Source organism: Corvus hawaiiensis, chromosome 1 (assembly GCF_020740725.1).
Source record: "Corvus hawaiiensis isolate bCorHaw1 chromosome 1, bCorHaw1.pri.cur, whole genome shotgun sequence".
NCBI classification, from domain to species: Eukaryota; Metazoa; Chordata; class Aves; order Passeriformes; family Corvidae; genus Corvus; species Corvus hawaiiensis.
Window position 1 is genome coordinate 85,183,024 of NC_063213.1, and position 24,775 is coordinate 85,207,798.

Genomic DNA, 24,775 nt, shown 5'->3' on the forward strand with positions numbered 1-24,775 from the left:
CATCACAGTTTATTATCAGATAACATGCTTTCAGCATGATGTTAGCACTAAATCTGGATGCATGAAACAAATAAAATACAGAAAAACAATACAATGATCCCAAGTTTCAACCCAAGATGCAATATTCCAGTTGCAGATGGTGCATAAACCATAAAAATCTCATACCAATGATATTTAGCAATTTCTTCAATTCCTGGTACAGTCTTGACAGTCTGGTCAGTATCATGCCTGATGGAAACTGTCATTTACTTTTGATAAGCAATTGTTTTCTTATACTTGTTGATTAAAATTTTCAGTTCTTCAGTTTGAGAATGTACCATGGCCCATAATGTTTCTAAGGGTCCTGTCCAAGTTGTAAAATAGTATTCCAGCAGCAAAAATATGAATTAGATTTTTAGTTTCTATGAAGTCATCCTGTCATTACAGAAAACATCACAAAGCAAACCAAATGCATATACAACTCAATTTTTACCTAAGTACAACCATGCAGTGATCACACAGCCTAAATAGCAGTTACTTGAGGCCATATTATTTGTACAAGGGCCTTGTAGTTCTAAATGTTCAGGGCAGTACTGTTTGTGCTTTCCCCATTTTACATCCATGAGTATAGATCAGGTTACCTTTGTTATCCATGTATTTGGCCCCCTGAACTGATGCCTGAAGCGGCCACCTAAAAACAGAGACTAGATAAGAATAAGGAAATAAAGGTAGGTATTTATTTGAAAGGCCTTCAAATGTACCCTCTGGGGGCCAGAGGCTGTTGCCAAGATGGACCCTAAGATGGACGACAGGTCACGAGTTCTCCACACTTTTATAGGTTTGGTTCATTTGCATATCAGGGTTAATTCTCCAATTAAAGCTTCAGTTTAATGATGTCATTTCCCCAAGCTTGCCCCCCCTTTAGAGGCTTTGGTTTACACATTTTGGGCCTAGGACAGTCTGAATGTCCCTGGAGAGCAGGCCTGGAGAGGCTTTGCTATGTCTACCTAGAACAAGAGAGCAGAATTTAACAGGCTACAAGAAACTTCAGAGTTACACACCAGGCAGTACAGGATTCGAAAATATGAAAGTTAAAACCTAAGGCATCAAAACTGTCAGCCACATTCTATTGGCTACAATAACAGGGAATGGGCTGTGTAAATGGGTTCATTTTCACTTTCCCTACCTATGGTGTGGTGCTAAACAGATCCACCCAACAGACTACTTTTGCTTGCTACTCCTAAGCTTTGAAAAATGGAGGTTACGATACTGGCATCAATCCAAATAACAGGGCCCCTAATATCACAAGATTCCCATTATGGATCCATGGGCTTGCGGTTCATATTCATTTATAATAGAGGTTTGCATGAGAACACAAGCAATGGCACTGTGGAAATTTGAAACAGATTTGTGAACACCAGCATACATTTCCTTGAAAATCTTCTGGAGTTTTCTCCAAGGGTTTAGGCTAATTATCAAGGTGTTGGTAGTTGCATCCTTTCCATTTATTATATCCAGGGTCTGATCAATTATAGCTTGTCTGCTTGATAGACTGGACACTTAATTATTAGTGATTTCTGAACTGGTAGAGTCCAATGCTCCTGTGCCCAATCCAACTGTTCCTAATCCTCCAGAAAGATTCCTGGCTTTGCAGATGTTCTGGTGGGACAGCATCATAGTTCACATGTAAGTACTATCCATTATGAGCAATGGGATTATACTTGAGCTAATGTTGTCCCATCAAACCTGAATGGAACATCCAAAAACTTCAGATGTAATAACTGCAAATAGTTTTGGAAATCTCTGAGTAACTATTACTGCTGTAGTAATGGGAATGAGAATCAGGGAAACTTCAAACTTCGTACTGCCCACTGTGGCACACGACCTTGATGGCTAGTTGGCTCACAGAATTACCATGAATTCTAATGGTTGTTTCCCAGCAGGCATCACCATTCCTTGTGGTGTTATCTGTTATCTCACATGTGTACAACTGTGCAAGAGGAAAAACTTACACAGAAGAGCAGGAGCTTCAGTAGTGTTGTGATTGTTTTGGGGGCGTCCTTTATAATGCATTAGCTTCTCCACGCAAGTCCAGGCTGCCAGATTCTTGGAGACATCTCTAAACAAAAGTAAGGTATGGGCAGTCAGGTGGATATATGATTCTTGCTACCTCACTAGTGGGTTTTGAATACACTGGGCCTCTTACTCTATGTCATGGAATAGGTGTGTTTGATTATACCATCATCCATAGGTGTGCTTGATTATTGCATTGTGCATCAACATTTCTCTAACAGTACCTGAGAATTCCCAGGGTCAGGGTTGCTTGATACATGAAGGATACTGACTTTCTAGATGTTGTCAACATTCTCTCTGGTGATAACACCCCACCACAGCGAGTGTTAATGTAGTTCCAAGGAATAGGTACTGCACTTGCTAGATGGACACTTTCCACAGCAAACAAGACAAATGGTATCTTTCACTCATATGTCCAGGACATCAGTGGCTCCTTGGGAATGGGAAAGACCCCTGACTTGGACTGTATTCACTCTGTAATGATAAATTTCACTTCCATTTCCTATATTCCTTTCCCTCAAACCCACTGCAAAGTAACCCAGTGTTTTCAGAGCAACAGTGGTGAATTCTTGCCTGATGTCCTGGATGCCACACAGAGGTGTTCAAACTTCTGTTGATGTCCTGCTTCTGTTGGTTCAGCACAAGAGATTGTTCAAAACTTTTATACAGTGGTTACCAGTTGCTGTCTGTCAGGATATTAAGACTTGCATGGCCTCCCATAAATTTCTTCTCCGATTAGTGACACCATTTTTAAAAACAACCTGCTTCATCTTTCTCCTACACCACTACTCTGAGGTCAACAGAGTTAGTGCAAAGTCCACTTAACTCCATACCCAAGACCACATTTCTGTATCAATTTATTTTAACATTTATTTTGACTGTACCTGTTGTGGCATTGGCTGTGCAGCAAAACCTGGTGGCAAACCACTGTACAGAGGTCTTACACACTACACCTAAAGGTACTGGTTTACCAGAAAGCATAGGTTTAAGAATAGGTATTGGCAATGCAGTTTTATGTTCCTTCCCTGGGTCAAGGGTTCAGTCCCTGCCAGTCCTTTGTAAACTGGAAACAGCTTCTTTTCAAAAGCGGAATGATAGTGCTTATCACTGCCACGTGCACACATACACTGCCCAACAGTGACCTCCTGTGGCAATGGGAATGTTTCCAGTTCTTTCGACAAAGCAGCAATGGTCGGACTGATTAAAATGTGAACAAAAGGAGTAAATGTATATAATGGAATCCCTGCCAGGTGGAAGCAAATTGCTCCCTATCTGCTTCTGGTACATGTAATAGAATCATAGAACCAGAGGATACCAGGCTGGACAATCCAACCTTTCTTGTCAAAAGCACTGTTTAGACAAGATGGCCCAAGCACCTTGCTCAGCTGGATCTTAAAAGTATCCAGTGTTGGGGAATCCACTGCTTCCTGGGGCAGATCATTCCCATGGCTGATTGTTCTCTGTGAAAAATGTTCCTCTTGTGGTGAAACAGAATCCCCCCAGGAGTAACTTTTACCCATTACCCCTCATCTTTTCCATGGGATTCTTGTAAATATAGAATCTCCATCTTCTTCGTGGCCACCCTTCAAATAGTAGAACATGGTGATAAAATCTCCCATAAGCTTCTTTTCCTCAAGGCTGCACAAACCTACTTCCCACTGAACAAACCCAGCCTCTCTTCATAGATCAGGCTTTCCAGTCATTGGGTCATCTTAGTGGCCCTTCTCTGGACCCTCTCCAGCTCATCCACATCAGTTTTGCATACTGGGGACCAAAACTGAACAGTATTCCAAGTGTGGGCCTGATGAGTGCTGTATAGAATGGGATAATGACTCCCCTGCCTCTGCTGGGGATGTTGTTTTTGATGTAACTCAGCATCCTGTTGACTTTCTCTGCACTGTTCACCCATATTGAGCTGCTTGTCCATCAGGACACCCACATCCCTTTCCACATAGCTGCTCTCCATCCAGTTAGATTCCAGCCTGTGCTGCACTCCTGGATCATGTTTTCACAGGTGCAAGACCCTACATTTGTCCTTTTTGAACTTCATAAATTTCTTGCTAGCCCATTCTTCCAGCCTGTCCAGGTCTTCCTGCAGGGCATCTGTCCTTTCCAAAGGGTCCACTTCCCCACTCAGTTTGGTATCACTGACAAACTTCAACAGAGTGGAGAAATGCTGGAGAGGAGAAACAGCCCTGCTGGCTGTTGAAGTGTAAGACACAAGTCTCTCTTGAGACAGAGGGACGAACAACATACAGCACAGGTACCAATGGGATGGTGACAGGAGGAACGGGTGTTCATTATCTCCCTTCTGCTTCCAAAGAATTCCTCTCCACCCCCACAGATGAGGGGTCTGGCCACAGCTTTTCTTGCAGCTCCTTATCCTCTTCTGGAGCCAGAGCTCTTCGTCCCTAACAAAATGGTGCCAAACACTGATTTTCCAGGTGACATGTGGTGCAGCTGGTGACAACTCTACAACTGACTCCAGCTTGTGCAGGAGCAGGCTGATCCAAGCCAGGGATGCCAGGTTCAAGACCTGCAGTCTCTTCTGCTGCTCTTGAGTCTGCTGCAGAACTGCATGGGTACAGCAGGCTTCAAGGTGCTTTTCCTCTTTGCTGCCCCGCAGGAAAACAAAGGCTCTGAAGACAGTGACCCTGGTACTGTTTGTCTGTCTGTTCTCTTTCAATGACTCTCTCTGCAGCTTGCACCTGCGAGTGGTGTTTAGGAGGTCCTCAGGGCTCTGTTCTGCCTGGGTCCACTTCCCCTGCTGTGACCAGAGGAGCACAGTCAAGAGCAAAAAGATGCTGACAAGAGTGTGCCAGTGTCCCCTGCTTCAGAGGAAGTGGGGACAACTTCCCCAGAAGGGCTAAGCCAGCTCTCGGAAGCTGAGGGAGAGGAAGTAGCCAAAATCACCTGCCCCAGGAGGTCAAAGGGCTTCTGGAGGACCAGGTGCATGTTCTAGGGTAGGGAGTGTCCATCAGTTGCAGCTCCTGTAGTGCCATGGTGACCACAGAAAGGGGAACAGGCATGACCCCATCTTAGACTGAGTTCCAAGCATAAGGAGAGCTTTGGCATGTGTCTGACAGGTGCTTATGTGGGGCAGCTTGGTGGAGAATGCCTCCAGAGGATGCAGCAGTGTGCCAGGCCTGTGTCTCCTTCTGTGTTTGTTCCCTTCAACAGCAGGGGATGTCACGCTTTCTTCAGGTCAAGGCTGCTTCTGCTGGTGTAATGCCAGAGCACACAGTGCATCTCACTCATTGCCCGTGGTCAGGGCTGTGAATGGCCACCCTCTGGTCACCCAGTGGCCACTGTGGCCATTCAGGCGACAGCAGTGCCCCCACAATCTGTGGTGTTGCACACAGCTGACAGAGAGCAGTGCTGAGGCAGAACTGGGCCTGTGAAGGTTTCAGCAAAGCACAGTCTTGGCATCAAGACTTGAGTCTTTTGGTTTTGATCAGCACTAGGGTCCTGCTGCCCCAACCTTCTGCATGCTTCCATTTGCAGAAATTTGGCTGTGGGCAAAACTGCTTTGAGCCCAGGTGCACAGGGAGGGGTTTTTGGAGAGTGCCCCAAAGGACTGAGAAGTTCAGGGCTGGTGCAAAGGAAGAGAGTGGGGATAGGACCAGTGTTCAGGGAGGGGAACAAGCAGGAAAGCAGAGGAGAGCACTCTTGCTGATAGGAAACACTTGGCAACAGCAGCAGATTTCCCTTGCTCTCTATGCCTTGCAGCCTTCCCCGTCTCTGCCTGAGCTACAGGCGCAGCAGGAACTGTGAGATCAGACTGGGCAGACGTGCACTGGGTGAGAATGCTGTGCACCTGTCGGGTGCCTCTGAACTTGCAGCAGCCCGCCTCGAGACTTCTTTTAAAAGAAAAAGCTACGCATCTGTGGTTTCCATGGCTATTTTCCATGGGAACTGCCTTCCCATGCCTCTATTGCTCCCTTTTTCTTGGCCTGCAGAAAACAAGTTAACAGAGGCGCCGAGCAAAGCTCCAACCTTGAGACTTGTTAAGTCACTGTCATGCTTGCTACTGAACTTTGTTAACTCACTCTTGCATCAATAAAATCCATTGTCCCTTCTTTTGGGAGTGAAGTGCAGCACTCCATCCATGATGGCAGCACAAAGGCTGTTGCCAAGCTTGGAGCAGGCTGGGGTCCCTGGCTTTTCTGGAGTTGTGAGGAAGGGCATGCTGCAGAAGTCTTGACACAGAGGTTTCTCTCCTTCCTCCAGCTTGTATTCCCCTCTAGTTTCCTGTCATAGCCAGGTGAAAGGCTGGTGCTGCTGGAACAGGCGCTGTTTATGGCTGCACTTCATTTTCCTGTTGTCTCACACTTCCTAATAGAGGAAGACAGTGCCGTGGTGGTAATTAGAGTTGCCCTAGTTGTACCTTCCTCTCCATCCATGTCTTGGGTGCTCCTCAAGGGAATACTGCAAAGAGAGGACTGTCTCAGCAGTCTGTATTTACACGTGCTGCTGTGGCCTGATCTCTGTGGCACTTCTCTGTCAGCAGTCACACACCAGAGAGGAAAAGGCCACTCACTTCCCCTTCTCATTTCAGAAGGAGCCCTCTGGGTTTTTGAACTACCTTGGACTGCAGGTGCTGGGCCACTGTGGAACTTGAGCCACAGTTCCTGTACTGAGTTAGGTCCCACAGGGATCCTCATGAAGAAGAGGGGAAGGTGTTGGGTCAGTTTTCTCTGGCAATAGATCTCATTTATTTTCCCCAGACTGAGTGCAAGGAGGTTGTGCTGGGGATGCAAATGTGCAGGGCAGCACGGCTGGGATGGGTGGGTGGGAGGTGGCTCTGCTGGCAGCTGGCAGCACTTGGCACATATGGAAGGCAGGATGGCAGATGGGGCAGCACAGAAACAGCTCGCTGTGATGGTCAGGGAACACAAATAGTCAAATGGAATAGATGAGACTGCTCTTGGCACTGAGGAAGCACCAGGAAAGGAAGCCCTGACATTAGAGAGTGGGTGGGGGTGGGAGGGGGTTGGAAGCCCAGAGAGGCTTTGTCTGGAGAGACACAAAAGGCCAAATTGACAGAACTAAAGTCAAGGAAAGCTCCAGCTCTGTCAGTCAGAACCAAGTTCAAGTCAAGTGCTGTTCAGCCAAGGGAGAGGCAGTAGCCGACCTTGCCTATCCTGGGAGGATGAGGAGCTTCTGCAGGACCAGCAGTGCATTTCAGGGGAGGGAATGTCTGGGAGAGAAATGCCTGAGTGGTACAGTCCTTGGTTTACAGGGGCCTTGTTCTTGTTCCCATCCCAGCCTTCCAGTTCAGGGTCCTGGGTACCCTGAGAACAAGTGCTCTCGCTATTAAAGACTGAAGCTGAGGAGGCATTAAGTACCTGAGCTTTTTCCTCATCCTTGTCTCTATGTTTCCCCCCATATCCAATAAAGTGTTGGAGCAAATTAGGTAAAATTTGGAGAAAACAAGTTAAGTTGTGAAAATGTTGGGGAAAATCAGTGGCAATTAGGGTGAAATTGAGAAAATTGTGGAAACTGTGAGAAAATAAAGGGGAAATTCAGGGAAATGGGGGGAAATTAGGGGGGATTGGGGCAAAGTAGGATGGAATTAGGGGAAATCTGGAGAAAGTAATAAAAATGAGGAGGAAAATATGAAAAATTTGGTAAATTGGGGAAATAAATTTCAGTTAGGGGAAATTAAGGATATATTCAGGGAAAATTAGGAGAAGCTGGTGAAATTTTGGGAAAATTAGAGGGAATTGAGAAAAATTTGGAGAAAATTTGGGGGAAAATGAGATACCTTAGGGGAATCTGGGAAAATGTATGGAAATTTAGGGAAATGTAAGGGAAATAAAAGTAAACTTGGGGGAAATGAGGCAAATTGAGGGAGATTCAGAGAAATTCAGGGAGAATAAGAGGAAATTTAGGTGCAAAAGGTCAGAAAAAGGAAAATTAGGGGAAATTAGGGGAAATTGAGGGAAAATTAGTAAAATGAGGGAATTAGGGGGAAATTGGGGAAGACAAAATTAGTCAGTAATTTGGGGAAATCAAGGGGAAAACAAGGAAATTTGCGGCAAATTGCAGGAAAAAATGAGGTCATTTGGGGAAAAATCTGGAAAATTTGGGAAAATCAGGGGACACCAAAGGGAAAGCAGGGGGAAAACAAGGAAATTTGGGGAAAAACCAGGAAACTTTGGGGGAAACTGGGAAAATTAGGTGAAATTCAGGCACCTGGGTCCTCTATAGGACATCTAATGGGATTGGTGGGGCCTGGATGCCTGGGTGTCCCTGGCTATTCTTAGGTGAGCTATGGTGGTCGAGGGGGGGAGGGAGACCTGTAGGGCCAGCCCCATATATGGTTATGAGGTGAAGGTGCTCCACAGCCCCACTGGCGTCACAAGCTGATCGGATGTCAGGGGTTGTGGGGGGGGAGTGTCCCAAAAATATCCCATTGTGGGGGGAGGGAGAGGGAACAAAGGGATGGGAGGAGGGGCACAGATGCCTGAGTTCCCTTGGAGGGGGAAGGGGGGTGTCACACCTGTCCTTTGTCTGTCTGTCCCCTCCCCCCCCGGGGGAACCCAGGCGTCCTGGCGAATCTTTTGGCTTGCCTCATCTATCCCATAATAAACAAGGGGGGCGGGGGGCAAGGGGGGTTAGAGGGGGCCCCTATAGGAGCTGAAGGGGGGTATCCTGTGGGTCTGGGGGGTCCTATGGGTCTGGAGGAGCCCTATGGGGATTCTGTGAGGCTAGGAGTGGGTTGTATGGAAGGCCTATAGGGCTGGGAGTGACCTGTGGTAAGGAGGGAAAATATGAGGGTCCTATAGGGAAATATATAGAAGTCCTATGGGCCTGGAATTGGGTCCTATAGGACCATGGAACTGGGGAGGGGTGTCTGGGAGTGGGTTCTGTGGGGCTGTGGTCATTTACAGGGGTCCTATTGAAGGGAAGTAATGGGAACCCTGTGGGGCTGAGAAGGGTTGTGCATGTCCTATAGGGCTGGAGCAGTGTCCTACGGGGCTGGGGGAGTCCTATGGAGATGCAAATAGGTCCTATGAGGTAAGGGGAAGCTGTGGGGTCCCTGTGGAAGTGAGATATGGGGGTCCTATGGGGCTGGTGGATCTCTATAGGTCCATAGGAGTCACTGGACCCTATGGGGCAGTGAAGGTCCTATAGGACTACAGAGCAGAGAGAGGGCCCTATGGATCTGGGGAGTGTAATGTAGATCCATAGGGGTCACTGTGTCCCTATAGGGCAGTAAGGTGGCCTTGAGGTCACCCGTCTGTCCATGGCCCCCCCCCCCTCCTGGTGACGCAGCTGCAGGGGGGAGGGGGGGATATAAGGGGAGCCCCCCAGCCAGCGCCTGCAGACCCAGGGGCAGGTGGGGCAGGGGGCACTTGGAGCACTGTGAGGGTCTGGGAGGGGGTTATGGGGGAACTGGGGGCAACTGAAAGGAACTGGGAAAGAACAGGGAGGAACTGGGAGGGAACTGGGAGGGTCTATGGGTGAACTGGGAGGGACTGGGAGGGTTTATAGGAGAACTGGGAGGGTCTATGGGGGAACTGGGAGGGACTGGGATTATACTGGGAGGGTCTATAGGGGAACTGGGAGGGACTGGGAGGATCTATGGAGGAACTGGGAGGGTCTTTGCAGGAGACTGGGATGATACTGGGAACATCTGTGGGGCAACAGGGTGGGACTGGGATGATGCTGGGAGGGTTTATGTGGTAACTGGGAGGAATTGGAATGATACTGGGGGAGGGGGAGGGTACTGGATAAATCCTAGGGGGATACTGGGATTTACTGAGCAGTACTCTGTGTGTGTGAGTCTGTGTGTGTGTATGTGTCTGCATGGTGGTGTACTGGAGAAGTACTGGGGATGGGGATGGGGGGAGATGCTGGGATATAATTGGACATATTGGGATATACTGGGACACACTGGGACATACTGGGACATGCTGGGGGGGGTGTTGTGTCCCGGACCAGGACCAGAACCGCCCTGAGTCTGCACTGTCATCCTCTGACTCGGAGACCACAGAGAGAGGTGGGGCTGAGTAGTGTAAGGAACTGAGGGGTGTCTGGGGAGACTGGGGGGATTGGGAGGGTCTGGGATGATACTGAAAGGCTCTGTGGGGGAACTGGGAAGGACTGGGAGGGATGCAGGAGTACTGGGGCATACTGGGAGGTGCTAGGGTGGGGTAAAGGGCAGGCAGCGTGAGGCACTGCAAGGAACAGGGAGCACTGGGGAGGGCACTGGGACTTCCAAGGAGGAACTTGGGATGGAGATGAGGACAACTGGCAGGAATTAGGAGCACTGGAAAGGAACTGGGAGCACTGAAGAAGAATGGGAGAAGATGAGATCGGCAAGGATGGACTTTGGATGGGGCTGACTGGGAGCACTGGAGAGGAACTGGGAGTACTGGGAGGGAACTCTAGATGATGGAACCAGTGAGGATGGACTTGGGATGGGCCAGCTGGGAGGAGTGGGAGCATTGGAGAGGAACTGGGAGCACTGGGGAGGAATGAAGGAGTTGGGTTGACCAGGAAGAAGTGGTAGCTGTGGAGAAGAACGGGGAATGATGGGTTCACCAAGGAAAGAGCTGCAATGGGGTCAAGTGAGAGGAACTGGCAGCACTTGGAGGGTCTGATCCCTCCTACCCCACCCAGCCCCATCCAGCGCCACCATGCCTGATGTGGAGATGGCCGAATTTGGGGAGGCTGCCCCCTATCTCCGCAAGTCAGAGAAGGAACGGTTGGCTGCCCAGACCCGCCCTTTCGACCTGAAGAAGGACATCTTTGTCCCTGATGAGAAGGAGGAATTTGTCAAGGCCACCATTGTCAGCCGTGAGGGCTCCAAGATCACTGCTGAGACCGAACATGGCAAGGTGGGGGGACCCCAGCCACACCTGGAACACCAGAACCTCAAAATAGCAACTCCATTCCACATGGGACACAAAGAACCCAACCCACCTTCTCTAGAACCCAAGAAACATCTAGACTCCACCATGTCTTCTCCAGCACCCACTGGATGCTCAGAACCCATGATATCTTCTCTAGAACCCAGGAAATATCTAGACCCTGATCCACCTTTCCCAGAACCCATTAGACAGCTAGACCCCATCCAACCTCCTTTATCACCCCAAAGAAGACACCCAGAGCCCAAAACATATTCTCTATCACTTGAGGGACACCTAGACCTCCTCTGGCTCTCAAGAGAGCACCCAGATGCCCAGCTTCCAGCCCTATGGAAGGCAACAACTGGGGCAACTCCTTGCCCTGTGTTCCTTCTCCATGGGGTCCTCCTTACCTTGAGCAGACGGTGACGGTCAAGGAGGACCAGATCATGCAGCAGAACCCCCCCAAGTTCGACAAGATTGAGGACATGGCCATGCTGACTTTCCTCCATGAGCCTGCCGTCCTCTACAACCTCAAGGACCGCTACGCCTCTTGGATGATCTATGTGAGTTGGGAGCCCATGAGGTTCCTCAGACCCCATCCAGAACTCGGATGCCCCTTCTGTAGACCCCTTGGGCCACATAGACCCAAGATGTCCCTTCTCCAGATCTCATGGTCCACCCATAACTGGGATGATCCTTCTTCACTCCTCTTGAGCTACCCAGATCTAAGATATCCCAGACCCCTTGGGCCACCCAAAACCAGGATGTCCCTTCTCCAGATCGCATGGGCCACCCAGAACTGGCATGTCCTCTCCCCAGAGCTCTTTGGTCCCCCACACCCAAGATGTCCCATCTCCAGACCACAGGGGTCACCTAAACCCAGTTTATCACCTAGACACAAGAGGTCACTTCTGCAGACCTCTTGGACCACCCAGTCAGGCGGCACCTCCTGACTCTGACCCACCTGCTCCTTTGTCCAGACCTACTCTGGGCTCTTCTGTGTGACTGTCAACCCTTACAAGTGGTTGCCCGTCTACAATGCCGAGGTGGTGGCTGCCTACCGGGGAAAGAAGCGGAGTGAAGCTCCACCCCACATCTTCTCCATCTCTGACAATGCCTACCAGAACATGCTGACAGGTAGGGACCTTCTGCAGGGACCCCATATCCCCTGATCCTTTTCTGGGGAGCAGGAGATGTGGCACAGAGCCAAGGTGGGCTTCAGAACCTCATGTTTCTTCTCCTCATCCCACCAGATCGGGAGAACCAATCCATCCTCATCACGTGAGTGACATCATCTGTAAACATTGTCTTAGTCCCGCTCACAGCGAAGATCCTCCCACCTGGCACATAGGCCCTCCCCTTCCCCCTTGAAGTCATGCCCACTGGCATGGCCAGCCCTTTATCACCATCTGGACTTGTCTGTGGGGGTCCATGATCCATCCCTCCCCAGTGAGTCCCTACCCCCAGCACCATAGCACCAGTATCCAACCATTGCTCTTCTTGGCTTCAGCGGAGAATCCGGGGCGGGGAAGACCGTGAACACCAAGAGGGTCATCCAGTACTTTGCTGTCATCGCTGCCATTGGGGACCGTGGCAAGAAGGAGACGGGGGCTCCGGGTAAGGTAAGGGCACTGGATGGGGGATGACGCCCTGGGGTGTGGCCATCATTCTGCCACCTGTCTGTCCACCCAATAACACAATCAACCACCCAAACAATTACCCAACCAAACACCCAATAATCCAACCAATAATCCAACCAATAATCCAACCAACCAACCAACCATCTATCCAACCTTCCATTCATCTGTCTCATCCCCATCTACCCAATTACCCATCCCTCCATCCACAGATGGCATCAACCCACATCCCTGTCCATCAAACCAACCACCCATGCAAACCTTCACGGACCTCTGTGTCCTCCTATTCATCCATCCATCCATCCATCCATCCATCCATCCATCTCAACCTCACACCCTACATCTCCTGCCCCTTACTGTGAGAGCTCCCCTGACACTATCCCCCTCCACCAGGGCACCCTGGAGGACCAGATCATCCAGGCCAACCCTGCCTTGGAAGCCTTCGGCAATGCCAAAACTGTCCGGAATGACAACTCATCCCGATTTGTGAGTGTTGGGGGTGGAGTCTGTGAGGAAGGGTCTATGGGGTGGAGTCCATGGGGAAGAGTCTCTGGGTTGGGATGTTCTGGGAGAAGGTGGCCACCTCCACCTCCTTCCACTACTCTTCCAGGGGAAGTTCATCCGGATCCATTTCGGGGCCACTGGGAAGTTGGCATCGGCTGACATTGAGACCTGTGAGTAGGTGGAGGGGTCCAAGAGAGGACATCTAGTTGTCCATCATCCCTCCCATCATCCATCTCTCCATCCACCTGCCCATCCTTCTCCTCATGCTACCATCCATCTACCCTTCCACATCCTCAAGCCTCCCTCCATTCATCCATCTGACCCTCCATCTCATCCCAACCTCCACCCATCTTCTCTTCATCCCCACTCCAGACCTCCTGGAGAAGTCCCGTGTCATCTTCCAGCTGAAGGCTGAAAGAAACTACCACATCTACTACCAGATCCTCTCCAATAAGAAGCCAGAGCTACTGGGTGAGCCATGCTCCCAACCTACCTGCAAATACCTGACCCTGCACCCCTTTTTAGACCTGCCTGTCCCCAACCCCTTTTTCTCTTTTCAGACATGATGCTGGTGACCAACAACCCCTACGACTATGCCTTCATCTCCCAAGGAGAGACCACAGTTCCATCCATTGATGATGGAGAGGAGCTCCTGGCCACAGATGTGAGATGGGAGGCCACCAGGCAGTGTGTATGTATCCCTGTGGGCTGGAGAAGATCTTGACCACATTTTGGCCCCACAGAGTGCTTTCGATGTCCTGGGCTTCACCCCAGAGGAGAAAAACTCCATCTATAAACTGACAGGTGCCATCATGCACTTCGGCAATATGAAGTTCAAGCAGAAACAACGGGAAGAGCAGGCAGAACCGGATGGCACAGAAGGTTGGGTCCAACCAAGGTTGAGGTGGAAACTGGGGTGAACCCCATGATCCTTCCAGGTTCATATTTTCTCTTCTTCGTCCTCAGAGGCGGACAAGTCAGCTTACCTAATGGGGCTGAACTCGGCTGATCTTCTCAAGGGGTTGTGCCACCCTCGGGTCAAGGTGGGCAATGAGTATGTCACCAAGGGGCAGAATGTCCAGCAGGTGAGTAGGACGTCCCCAAAACCTCCTCCTTTTGGGGTGCAATCTCCAGCAATGAGGACACCATGAGACCCCTCTCACTGTTGGGATGTCCCTCTTCCAGGTGATTTATGCCGTTGGAGCCTTGGCCAAGGCCGTGTATGAGAAGATGTTCAACTGGATGGTGACCAGGATCAACAACTCGCTGGAGACCAAGCAGCCAAGGCAGTACTTCATTGGTGTGCTGGACATTGCTGGCTTTGAGATCTTTGATGTAAGCCCTGGTTGACTGTGTTGTGTTGACCCCACTGGGTGTTGAGTTAACGCTACTGGATGGTCAGATGACCTTGTTTTCATTTGTGTTGACCCAGTTAGGGCTCAGGTTGACCCCACTGAACATATTAGGTGTTCTGTTGACCCCATTGTCCATCTCCTCTCTCCTTCCCCAGTTCAACAGCTTCGAGCAGCTCTGCATCAACTTCACCAATGAGAAGCTGCAGCAGTTTTTCAACCACCACATGTTCGTGCTGGAGCAGGAGGAATACAAGAAGGAGGGGATCGAGTGGGAGTTCATTGACTTTGGCATGGACCTCCAAGCTTGCATCGACCTCATTGAGAAGGTACCACCTCCCCCAGGGCCTCATGAGGTTGGGGAAGGGCCCTTTCTTTTGGAGCTTCGCAGGAACCCCAAAGTTTGCCAGTTGGGTTGTACTTGGTGTTCACTGTAGCCAACAAGGTCTTTTCTTCCCAGCCCATGGGAATCATGTCCATCCTGGAAGAGGAGTGCATGTTTCCTAAGGCCACGGACATGACCTTCAAGGCCAAGCTCTTTGATAATCACCTGGGCAAGTCGGCCAACTTTGGGAAGCCACGAAACATCAAAGGGAAGCCAGAGGCCCACTTTGCCCTTATCCACTATGCTGGCACAGTAGACTACAACATCATCGGGTGGCTGCAGAAAAACAAGGACCCCCTCAATGAAACAGTGGTGGGGCTCTACCAGAAGTCAGCCCTGAAGCTCTTGGCCAACCTCTTTGCCAACTACGCTGGGGCTGATGCACGTAAGGGGTATCCTCTTCCTTAGCATCTGGGGTTCTCCCCACCCTGTCCCTGACCTATCTCATCCTTTCTTCTTCTCCAACAGCCGTGGAGAAGGGGAAAGGAGCTAAGAAGAAAGGTTCCTCCTTCCAGACTGTCTCTGCGCTGCATCGGGTGAGAGTCCAAGGGTTATTGGTGGACCCCAGGATGTGTGGGCATGGAAAACATGTCCTAGGGCAAGGGATGACCTTTGGTGGGACAGGCTGGGGGGTGTCTTCATTCCCTTCATCATCTCCTCCTCTATCTTTCAGGAGAATCTCAATAAATTGATGACCAACCTGCGGTCTACCCACCCTCATTTTGTCCGCTGCATCATCCCCAATGAGACCAAGTCTCCTGGTGAGCCAATCCCTGAGGGTTGATCCAGAGGACAGTGTTGGGCCCTTGCCAAAGGTGGTGGTGGGGAGCAGTGCTGTGGGGCAGTGCTGTGGGGCAGGCCTTGACTCACCAGTCTTGATGACCCACCAGGTGTGATGAACAACCCCCTGGTAATGCACCAGCTCCGCTGCAATGGGGTGCTGGAGGGCATCCGCATCTGCCGCAAGGGCTTCCCCAACCGCATCCTCTACGGGGACTTCCGCCAGAGGTAGGCACAGAGGAGAAAATATGGGGAGGTGGTGGACAACCCCACTGGGGATGATTTCAGGGTTTTCCTGTCCTCTCTGGTCACCAGGTACCGCATCCTGAACCCTGCTGCCATCCCTGAGGGGCAGTTCATTGACAGTCGTAAGGGTGCCGAGAAGCTCCTGGGATCCCTTGATATTGACCACAACCAGTACAAGTTTGGACACACCAAGGTGAGGTCACTTGGTCTCTGTTCCTGTGGTCCCACCATCCACAAGGCTTTCATGGTGGGACGAGATGGACTCTTATGGTACACCCACATACTTGTCCACCTGCCCATCTGAGCTCCCTCCATCCACGCCACCACCCATCCCTCCACCACGCCTCCAAATCCCAGCAGCACTTATCTTCATCTTTCCTCAAAGGTCTTCTTCAAGGCTGGGCTGCTGGGGCTGCTGGAGGAGATGCGGGATGAGCGCCTGGCCCGGATCATGACTCGCTTGCAGGCCCAAGTCCGTGGTTTCCTCTCTCGTCAGGAGTTCAAGAAGATCCTAGAGCGCAGGTGGGTGGTGAGATGGAGATGGTGTTGTGTCCCTGTTGAGTGGAAGCCCCTGGTGACCCACATCTTGCTGTGCCTTCTCCAGGGACTCGCTGCTGGTGATCCAGTGGAACATCAGGGCCTTCATGGGGGTGAAGAACTGGCCTTGGATGAAGCTCTACTTCAAGATCAAGCCCTTGTTGAAGAGCGCTGAGACGGAGAAAGAGATGCAGGTAGGACAGGGCCATGGGAAGGGAAGGTGGGTGGAGGTGAAGATGGAGAGAGGAAGTGGTATGTAGGGACAAAAAGGAAGAAATGAGACATGTCACCTTTGTGCCTCCCACAGAACATGAAAGAAGAGTTTGGGCGGCTGAAGGAGGCCCTGGAGAAGTCAGAAGCTCGGCGGAAGGAGCTGGAGGAGAAGATGGTCTCCATGCTGCAGGAGAAGAATGACCTTCAGCTCCAAGTGCAGGCTGTAAGTGACCTAGATGCTCCGGCCCTGCACTCCTTTTTCATTCCCCTCAAACCAACTGTCCCCCTTCCAGGAGCAAGACAACCTGGCTGACGCTGAGGAACGCTGTGACCAGCTGATCAAGAACAAGATCCAGCTGGAGGCCAAGGTGAAGGAGATGACAGAGCGGATGGAGGATGAGGAGGAGATGAATGCTGAGTTGACAGCAAAGAAGAGGAAGCTGGAGGATGAATGCTCAGAGCTGAAGAAGGACATTGATGACCTGGAGTTGTCATTGGCCAAGGTGGAGAAGGAGAAACATGCCACTGAGAACAAGGTGAGCAAGGGGAGAGGTCTTGACCTCAAATTGTGGGGAATTGAGCTGACTCAAGCCAAAGTGAATAGCTCTGGTGAAGACCCAAGGCTCATTGGATTGGCATGCCAAGATTCATGGCTGTTTGGGCTGTAAAATTCAGAACTGGATGAGTTGAGTCATGAAGACCCAAAACTTCTTGGGTTGGGTTGTGATGATCCAAGGCTGGTTGGATTGCATGACCAAGACCCAAGGTTGGTTGTGTTTTCCTGCATCTCCTGACTTAGCTTCACCAAGAGCAAGAACAACCTTCTGTCTCTTGTCCTACCTGTGGTACAAAGCTGGAGGCCTGATATTTCTCTTCCTGCAGGTCAAGAACCTCACAGAGGAGATGGCTGGGCTGGATGAGATCATTGTCAAGCTAACAAAGGAGAAGAAGGCCCTGCAAGAATCTCACCAGCAAGCGCTGGATGACCTGCAGGCAGAGGAAGACAAGGTCAACACCCTGACAAAGGCCAAAGTCAAGCTGGAACAGCAAGTGGATGATGTGAGTATAGGCCACTCCCACAGGCACATAGCTGGTCCCCTGGGGTGTGGAGGTCCTTCTGGGGTGTGTGTTTGTGGGAGGCTGATGGATGTGTCTCTTCCTCACTTGCAGCTGGAGAGTTCACTGGAGCAGGAGAAGAAGATCCGGATGGACCTGGAACGGGCCAAAAGGAAGCTAGAAGGTGATTTGAAGCTGGCTCAGGAGAGTATCATGGACCTGGAGAATGACAAGCAACAACTGGATGAAAGGCTGAAAAAGTAGGAGCCTGTACACTTGCTTATACTCTACCTGTAACACCTCTCTCCACTGAGCACTCAGGAGAATGAGTGCCTGGTGTTTTTCCCCACACCCAGGAAAGACTTTGAGCTCAATGCCCTCAACGCCAGAATAGAGGACGAGCAAGCAGTTGCAGCCCAGCTCCAGAAGAAGCTCAAAGAGCTTCAGGTGAGGTGGGCTTCAGCTTGGGGATCAGCCAGAAGGAGGAACTGGTCCTCCCCATTTTTATCTTCACGTCTTTTTGAGAAGGACCTAAACCAATATGCCACTCACCTGAGATCAGAAGACCATGGCATGTTGCTTGTCCCAGAATCTCTCTATCATTTTTTGCCTTGAAATGACTCATGGGCTCCTTGGCACGTTGGCTTTCGTGGGAGTTGAGCCAAACCAAAGGGTCTGGAGGTAGGGGGAGCATCTTGGGTAGAATCATCTGAGCTGAGCAGACCATCTGGTTGGATCATGTTCATTCCAATGTCTTTAGAGAAGTTTGTGCTGAGCTGTCTGATCCAGTTAGCTCTAGGACTGGTTGAGTTGAATGTTCTCAAGACCAGTTGAGTTGAAGAATCTCAAGTTAATTTGAGAAGGTGGAGTGTATTCAAATAAGGCCAGGTTGATCTGGAGATCTCAGATCTTGACTCGGTTGATGAGAACTGGATGGGATCAAGACTGGTTGAAGTGAAGGGTCTACAACTGTCTGGGTTGAGCTGAAGAGTCCGGTTGGGTTGAATTGACTTAAAGACTCTCCAGCTTGATTGGTTGAGTTGAGTGGAGGAGTTGGGTGAAACCAAGTCTGCTGAAAACATGTTCATCTCCGGAGCACAGGCGCGGATTGAGGAGCTGGAGGAAGAGCTGGAAGCAGAGCGGACAGGCAGAGCCAAGGTGGAAAAGCTACGCTCAGACCTGTCGCGGGAGCTGGAGGAGATCAGCGAGCGGCTGGAGGAGGCGGGTGGGGCCACATCGGTGCAGATCGAGCTCAACAAGAAGCGGGAGGCAGAGTTCCAGAAGATGCGGCGGGATCTGGAGGAGGCCACACTGCAGCACGAGGCCACGGCCGCTGCGCTGCGCAAGAAGCATGCCGACAGTGTGGCCGAGCTCAGTGAGCAGATCGACAACTTACAGCGTGTCAAGCAGAAGCTGGAGAAGGAGAAGAGTGAGCTCAAGCTGGAGCTGGATGATGTTGGCTCCAACATGGAGCAATTGATAAAGGCCAAGGTAGGAAATAGGTCTCCAGCCATGAAGGGATAACACTTCCACTGTCCTCTCAAGGTTTCCTTTCATCCTGCCCTTCCTGTTTGTAGGCCAACCTGGAGAAGATGTGCCGCACCATGGAAGATCAGATGAATGAGCACCGGACCAAGTCTGAAGAGGCTCAACGCATGGTCAATGACCTCACCACTCAACGAGCCAAGCTCCAGACGGAAAATGGTGAGGGGCTTGCTCTTTCCAAACCCAATTGCCTATGTCTTGCCCAGTGGGGTGGCTTTGGGGTGTGTCCAGCAAGTGATTATCCACCATTCCACCCAACAGGCGAGCTCTCCAGGCAGCTGGAGGAGAAAGAAGCCTTCATCAACCAGATGACGCGAGGGAAACTCACATACACACAACAGCTGGAGGACCTCAAGAGGCAGCTAGAGGAAGAAGTCAAGGTAGGGCTTTGTTGGGGGGTCAGTGGGGATGAAAGACACCTCCAGTGTTAAGGATGCAGTTGGTTTGGGACCAAAAGGTGCATCATGACTCCGCCCTCACAGTAGGAGAAAATGAATTGAGGGTCCTCAGAAATTCAGTAGAGTTGGTATGTTACAAGGAGGTTGGGCTCGGTTGAGTTGAGTTGGGTTGGGTTGGTTGGTAATGAGGTTGTTGGAATTGAAGAATGCCAAGATAGCTCAAGTTGATGTGGACCCAACTTCTCCTCACCTCATGTGGCTCTCCCCTCCCAGGCCAAGAATGCACTGGCCCATGCGCTTCAGTCGGCCCGGCATGACTGCGACCTTCTGAGGGAGCAATATGAGGAGGAGACAGAGGCCAAGGCTGAGCTCCAGCGCTCACTCTCCAAGGCCAACTCTGAGGTGGCACAGTGGAGGACCAAGTATGAGACAGATGCCATCCAGCGCACTGAGGAGCTGGAGGAGGCCAAGTGAGTCATCTCTCCATGGAGGAAGATTCTATGAGGCAGGGGAGAGTGGAGACTCTTCCACTGTATCAGGATCTGGAGAATGTATAGGAACCTGGAGATGGTAGAGGAGATCCAGAGCAGAGCCTCAGCCAGCCAGTGGGTGGAAGAAGGTTTGAGTTGATCCACTTGGTCCATGGGTCACCACAGCCAGGTTTTCTCCCACGGTAGGAAGAAACTGGCCCAGCGGCTGCAGGAGGCTGAGGAAGCGGTGGAGGCAGTCAATGCCAAATGTTCCTCCCTGGAGAAGACCAAGCACCGACTGCAAAATGAGATTGAAGATCTCATGGCAGACCTGGAGCGGTCAAATGCAGCAGCTGCTGCATTGGACAAGAAACAGAGAAACTTTGACAAGGTGGGAGGACCAAGAAATGGTGGAAGGAGAAGGGTGGGAAGGGGGTAGAGAGATGTGGGTCCCATGAATCAAAGAAATCAAAGAAAGGCAGGAGAAGAAGTCCAGAAGAAAGGTGAACAACTTTCAAGGGCCAGATTTTAGCAGAGCTTCAAGTCCATACCAGGAGAATATTGGGGAAAGGAGGAGGAGGATGGAAAGAGGGTTCTTCATGGGCAAAGCAGCAGCTGAGCAGGTGATGTTCCCATAGATCTTGTCTGAGTGGAAGCAGAAATTTGAAGAGTCACAGGTGGAGCTGGAAGCATCGCAGAAAGAGGCCAGGTCCCTCAGCACTGAGCTCTTCAAGCTGAAGAACGCCTATGAGGAGTCGCTTGATCACTTAGAGACTTTCAAAAGGGAGAACAAGAATCTCCAAGGTGAGACTGTGGTCCTTCCCTGCCCACCTTGTGGTTTTCCATCACCTTCGACATAATCTGATGGCTTTTCATCCGAGCAGAGGAGATCTCGGACCTGACGGAGCAGCTGGGTGGCAGTCACAAGACCATCCATGAACTGGAGAAGGTCAGGAAGCAGCTGGATGCTGAGAAACTGGAGCTCCAAGCTGCACTGGAGGAGGCTGAGGTGAGCCAAATCACATCCCCATGAGTCCCCAGGTTGTCCTAGTCTTCTCTGTGGCCCTCTAATTTATCTCTGTCTCCACCAGGCCTCTCTGGAGCACGAGGAGGGAAAGATCCTGAGGGCTCAACTGGAGTTCAACCAGGTCAAGGCAGACTATGAGCGCAAGCTGGCTGAGAAGGATGAGGAGATGGAGCAGGCCAAGCGCAACCACCTGCGGGTGGTGGACTCGCTGCAGACCTCGCTGGATGCTGAGACCCGGAGCCGCAACGAGGCCCTGAGGCTGAAGAAGAAGATGGAGGGTGACCTCAATGAGATGGAGATTCAGCTCAGTCATGCCAACCGCGTGGCTGCTGAGGCCCAGAAGCAAGTCAAAACATTGCAGGGCTACCTCAAGGTACCCATCAGACTTCCATCCCATTAGAATGTTGAGGTGCAGTAGGTCCCACCTCCCCACACAGGAAGAAAGGTAGACCTTGATCTGCTTCCCCACCATCCCCATTCACGCTCTTTCCCCGTGCTGCCTTGTAGGACACTCAGCTGCAGCTGGATGACATGGCACGGGTCAATGAGGACCTGAAGGAGAACATCGCCATTGTGGAGAGAAGAAACAACCTCCTCCAGTCAGAGCTGGAGGAGTTGCGGGCAGTGGTGGAACAGACTGAGAGGGCCCGCAAGTTGGCTGAGCAGGAGTTGATTGAGGCCAGTGAGAGGGTCCAGCTTCTCCATTCACAGGTGAGACATCACATGCCTTCAAGGAGAGACGTCACCTCCATCCATGGGTGTGGGCTTCCAATAGCTTGAGTTACCAACATCTCCAGATCCTTTAAGCCCGCAGAGTTGGCAGGGAGTAGGGGGGCATTAAGTACTGAGGGGGTTGAAGAAGGATTGGTCAGCACTTCAACAGACACCTCCTGAGATCCTCTCCTCTAACTCCAGAACACCAGCCTCATCAACCAGAAGAAGAAGATGGAGGCCGACATCTCCCAGCTACAGACAGAGGTGGAAGAGGCCATCCAGGAGTGCAGGAATGCAGAAGAGAAGGCCAAGAAAGCCATCACTGATGTGAGTGCCATGCTGGGAACCAACATCTAGGACACCTTCCACTGGAGGGTGATGGAGAGCACACTTTGGTCCTCCTTCTCTGCTTGCTTCTCTCCTTGGGCAGGCGGCCATGATGGCAGAGGAGCTGAAGAAGGAGCAGGACACCAGCGCCCACCTGGAGCGAATGAAGAAGAACATGGAGCAGACCATCAAGGACCTGCAGATGAGGTTGGATGAGGCCGAGCAGCTGGCCCTCAAAGGGGGCAAGAAGCAGCTGCAGAAGCTGGAGGCTCGTGTGCGGGAGCTGGAGAATGAGCTGGAGGCTGAGCAGAAGCGCCATGCTGAGAGTGTCAAGGGTCTCCGCAAGTCTGAGCGTCGCGTCAAGGAGCTCAGCTACCAGGTGGGTTGCCTGAGGTGGTGCTGGAGGTCAGCCACTCTCCCTGTGGCCACAGGGCCTCATATCTCATGCTGTACATGACTTAGAACATGGCTGACCTGCTGGACATATAGACATGGGTAAACTAGACCACCCACTGCCTCTATGTCTGATACTGTAGTGGGACCCAGAACATGGCTGGCCCAGTGGTCATGAGCCACCCTGGCCACCTCTCGGTGTCCCAGCATCCATGGGATCTCTGCATGATCCAGAACCTCAGGTGGGACCTCATTAGGGGCAAGAGGATACCTTCACACAGAGAGACAACCCGCTTTCTGCCCCACAGTTGAGGACACCCACAGATCTAGAGAGGCTCCAGTCCCCAAGAACATCATTAACTGTTTCCTGACCCTCACTGCTCTGGTGGTGACTCAAAGCACAGGTAGGGTCAGGTCCTGATCCACATGTGTCTCACCCTACAGACGGAGGAGGACCGTAAAAATATGGTCCGGCTCCAGGACCTCGTGGACAAGCTCCAAATGAAGGTCAAGGCCTACAAGCGACAGGCAGAGGAGGCGGTGAGCACTGAAGGGACATCTGTGGGACCACCCCCCCAGGAGGAGACAGGGTGGGATTGGGGTGTGGCAGAGGATGTGGGGAGTAGCAGGGGACTTGTGGTCAAGGGGTGGGGTGTCAGTGGGTGAGGAGAGTAGGTGAAGAGAAAGTTGGTAGGTGGTGGGATGGAGAGATGGTGGTGGGAGGGATGGATGGATGGATGGATGGATGGAACGCTAGATGGATGGTTAGTTGAATAGATGGTTGGGTGGCTGGAATATGGGATGTCTGGAAGGACAGGTGGGTCTATTGTGGGCCAAATGGAGTAATAATAAAGTCAGATATATGGAGAGCAGCTGGGATGGCAGGAGGCCAGAGAGAGCTGTGTGGGAGCCTGACTGATGTCCCTGCCCCCTCAGGAGGAACAGGCCAACACCAACCTGGCCAAGTTCCGCAAGGTGCAGCACGAGCTGGACGAGGCAGAGGAGCGTGCTGACATCGCCGAGTCCCAGGTCAACAAGCTGCGGGCCAAGAGCCGCGACATTGGAGCCAAGGTGGGACTTTCTCTCCCCACAGGTGCCTCATGGCTGTCCCACAACAGCCCCACGCTCACACTTCCTTTTTCTCCTTCTCCATCAGAAGGGACTCAACGAAGAGTGAAGCTCTGGATCCCCCAACAATATCCCCTAGACCTCCAAGTGGCCCACCCCCACTCCCAGCTCCCTAACCTTGGTCATCCAATAAAAAGCATTGAGCAGCACCAGTTTATATGGGGCTGGGTTTGTGTGGGGAGGGTGGGGTTACCCCATGGCACAGCACCCACAAGATGTCTAGCCCACACAAGATCACCAACCAGTGTGCAACCCAGTGTGCCCCACAGCATGATGCAATCAGATCCCTAATGCAATGTGATGTGAACCATGGGTTGCCCCTCAACCTTGAGCTGCCCCACAATGTATCTCTATCTGCCCCATGGTGTTCTGCAGCCTCAACCTGCTCCACACCAACCTAGATCCATGTGGGGGAGAGACAAATCTGGGGGCAGATGTGGGGGTGGGAAGGGAGGGACCCCAGGAGGTGGGGGACAGCATCTGGGACCCCCTCATATGGGGCAGAGCCTGAGTGGACTCCTCGGGCATGTCTTGGCTCCTGAGTTGACCTTCTCCTGCTGCAGGGCTTGATGTCCCTCTATCCTGGCCTCAGTGTTCCCCTGGGCACCAGCTGCTCCGTCCCACTGCACACCATGTCCCATAACCCCCCATGCCCTACTGACGCTCTGTCCCATGTCCCTCCATTGCTCTGAACTTTCCATCCATCACCCCACCACCTCTTGGCCCACCAGCCCAGTCTTCTCCATCTCTCATAGTCGTTCTACCTTCTCCATATACCCCCGGTCCCTCCATGTTCTCTATGTCCCACTGTCCCTCTGTCTCCAGCCTGTCCCTCCCCCTCCCAACTCCTCTGTCCCCCTCCCCTTCCCCCCTCACCCTCCCTTCCCCTGGCCATCTGTCGCCCCATCCCTCTCCGGTCCTGGCGGCGCCACATGATGGACCCCAGGGGACCCCGGCGTCCGGGCGGCTCCCTCCCCTGCCGAACTCGGGCCGAGGAGGGGTGGGGTAGTGTCTCTATGGGGCTCTATATGGAGTCTATGGGGCGCTAAAAAGACTCTATGGGGATCTGTGGAGACTCTCTGAGGCTCTATGGAGCAGTTATGGGGCTCTATAAGGGCTCTGTGCGGCAGAGGAGAGTGTCTGTGGGGCA

The 24,775-nt window shown here is 51.7% G+C and overlaps 1 protein-coding gene across 1 annotated transcript; it reads left to right on the forward strand.

Moving 5' to 3' along the window:
- The first annotated feature begins 9,956 nt into the window (after positions 1-9,956).
- LOC125329864 (myosin-7) lies at positions 9,957-23,774 on the forward strand. The gene is made up of 40 exons (XM_048312293.1): positions 9,957-10,060; positions 10,684-10,901; positions 11,333-11,476; positions 11,894-12,050; positions 12,167-12,194; positions 12,424-12,535; positions 12,944-13,036; positions 13,161-13,224; positions 13,427-13,525; positions 13,615-13,718; positions 13,798-13,936; positions 14,021-14,139; positions 14,240-14,389; positions 14,565-14,735; positions 14,867-15,176; positions 15,260-15,327; positions 15,465-15,552; positions 15,682-15,799; positions 15,887-16,010; positions 16,203-16,339; positions 16,422-16,548; positions 16,662-16,790; positions 16,861-17,103; positions 17,450-17,626; positions 17,738-17,883; positions 17,980-18,070; positions 18,725-19,114; positions 19,201-19,327; positions 19,430-19,548; positions 19,840-20,036; positions 20,244-20,427; positions 20,675-20,840; positions 20,921-21,045; positions 21,128-21,436; positions 21,571-21,774; positions 21,979-22,104; positions 22,208-22,483; positions 22,942-23,037; positions 23,434-23,568; positions 23,654-23,774. The coding sequence occupies exons 2-40, from the start codon at positions 10,701-10,703 to the stop codon at positions 23,672-23,674; spliced, it is 5,814 nt and encodes a 1,937-aa protein (XP_048168250.1). The 5' UTR covers positions 9,957-10,060; positions 10,684-10,700; the 3' UTR covers positions 23,675-23,774.
- The last annotated feature ends 1,001 nt before the right edge of the window (positions 23,775-24,775 follow it).

Bases quoted from the DNA above. Each gene is read 5' to 3' on its own strand.
- LOC125329864 (XM_048312293.1), top strand. From the start codon at position 10,701: ATGCCTGATGTGGAGATGGCCGAATTTGGGGAGGCTGCCCCCTATCTC. The intron at 15,177-15,259 runs GTAAGGGGTATC...CTTCTCCAACAG, and splicing joins CTACGCTGGGGCTGATGCAC to CCGTGGAGAAGGGGAAAGGA. The intron at 19,115-19,200 runs GTAGGAAATAGG...TCCTGTTTGTAG, and splicing joins AGCAATTGATAAAGGCCAAG to GCCAACCTGGAGAAGATGTG.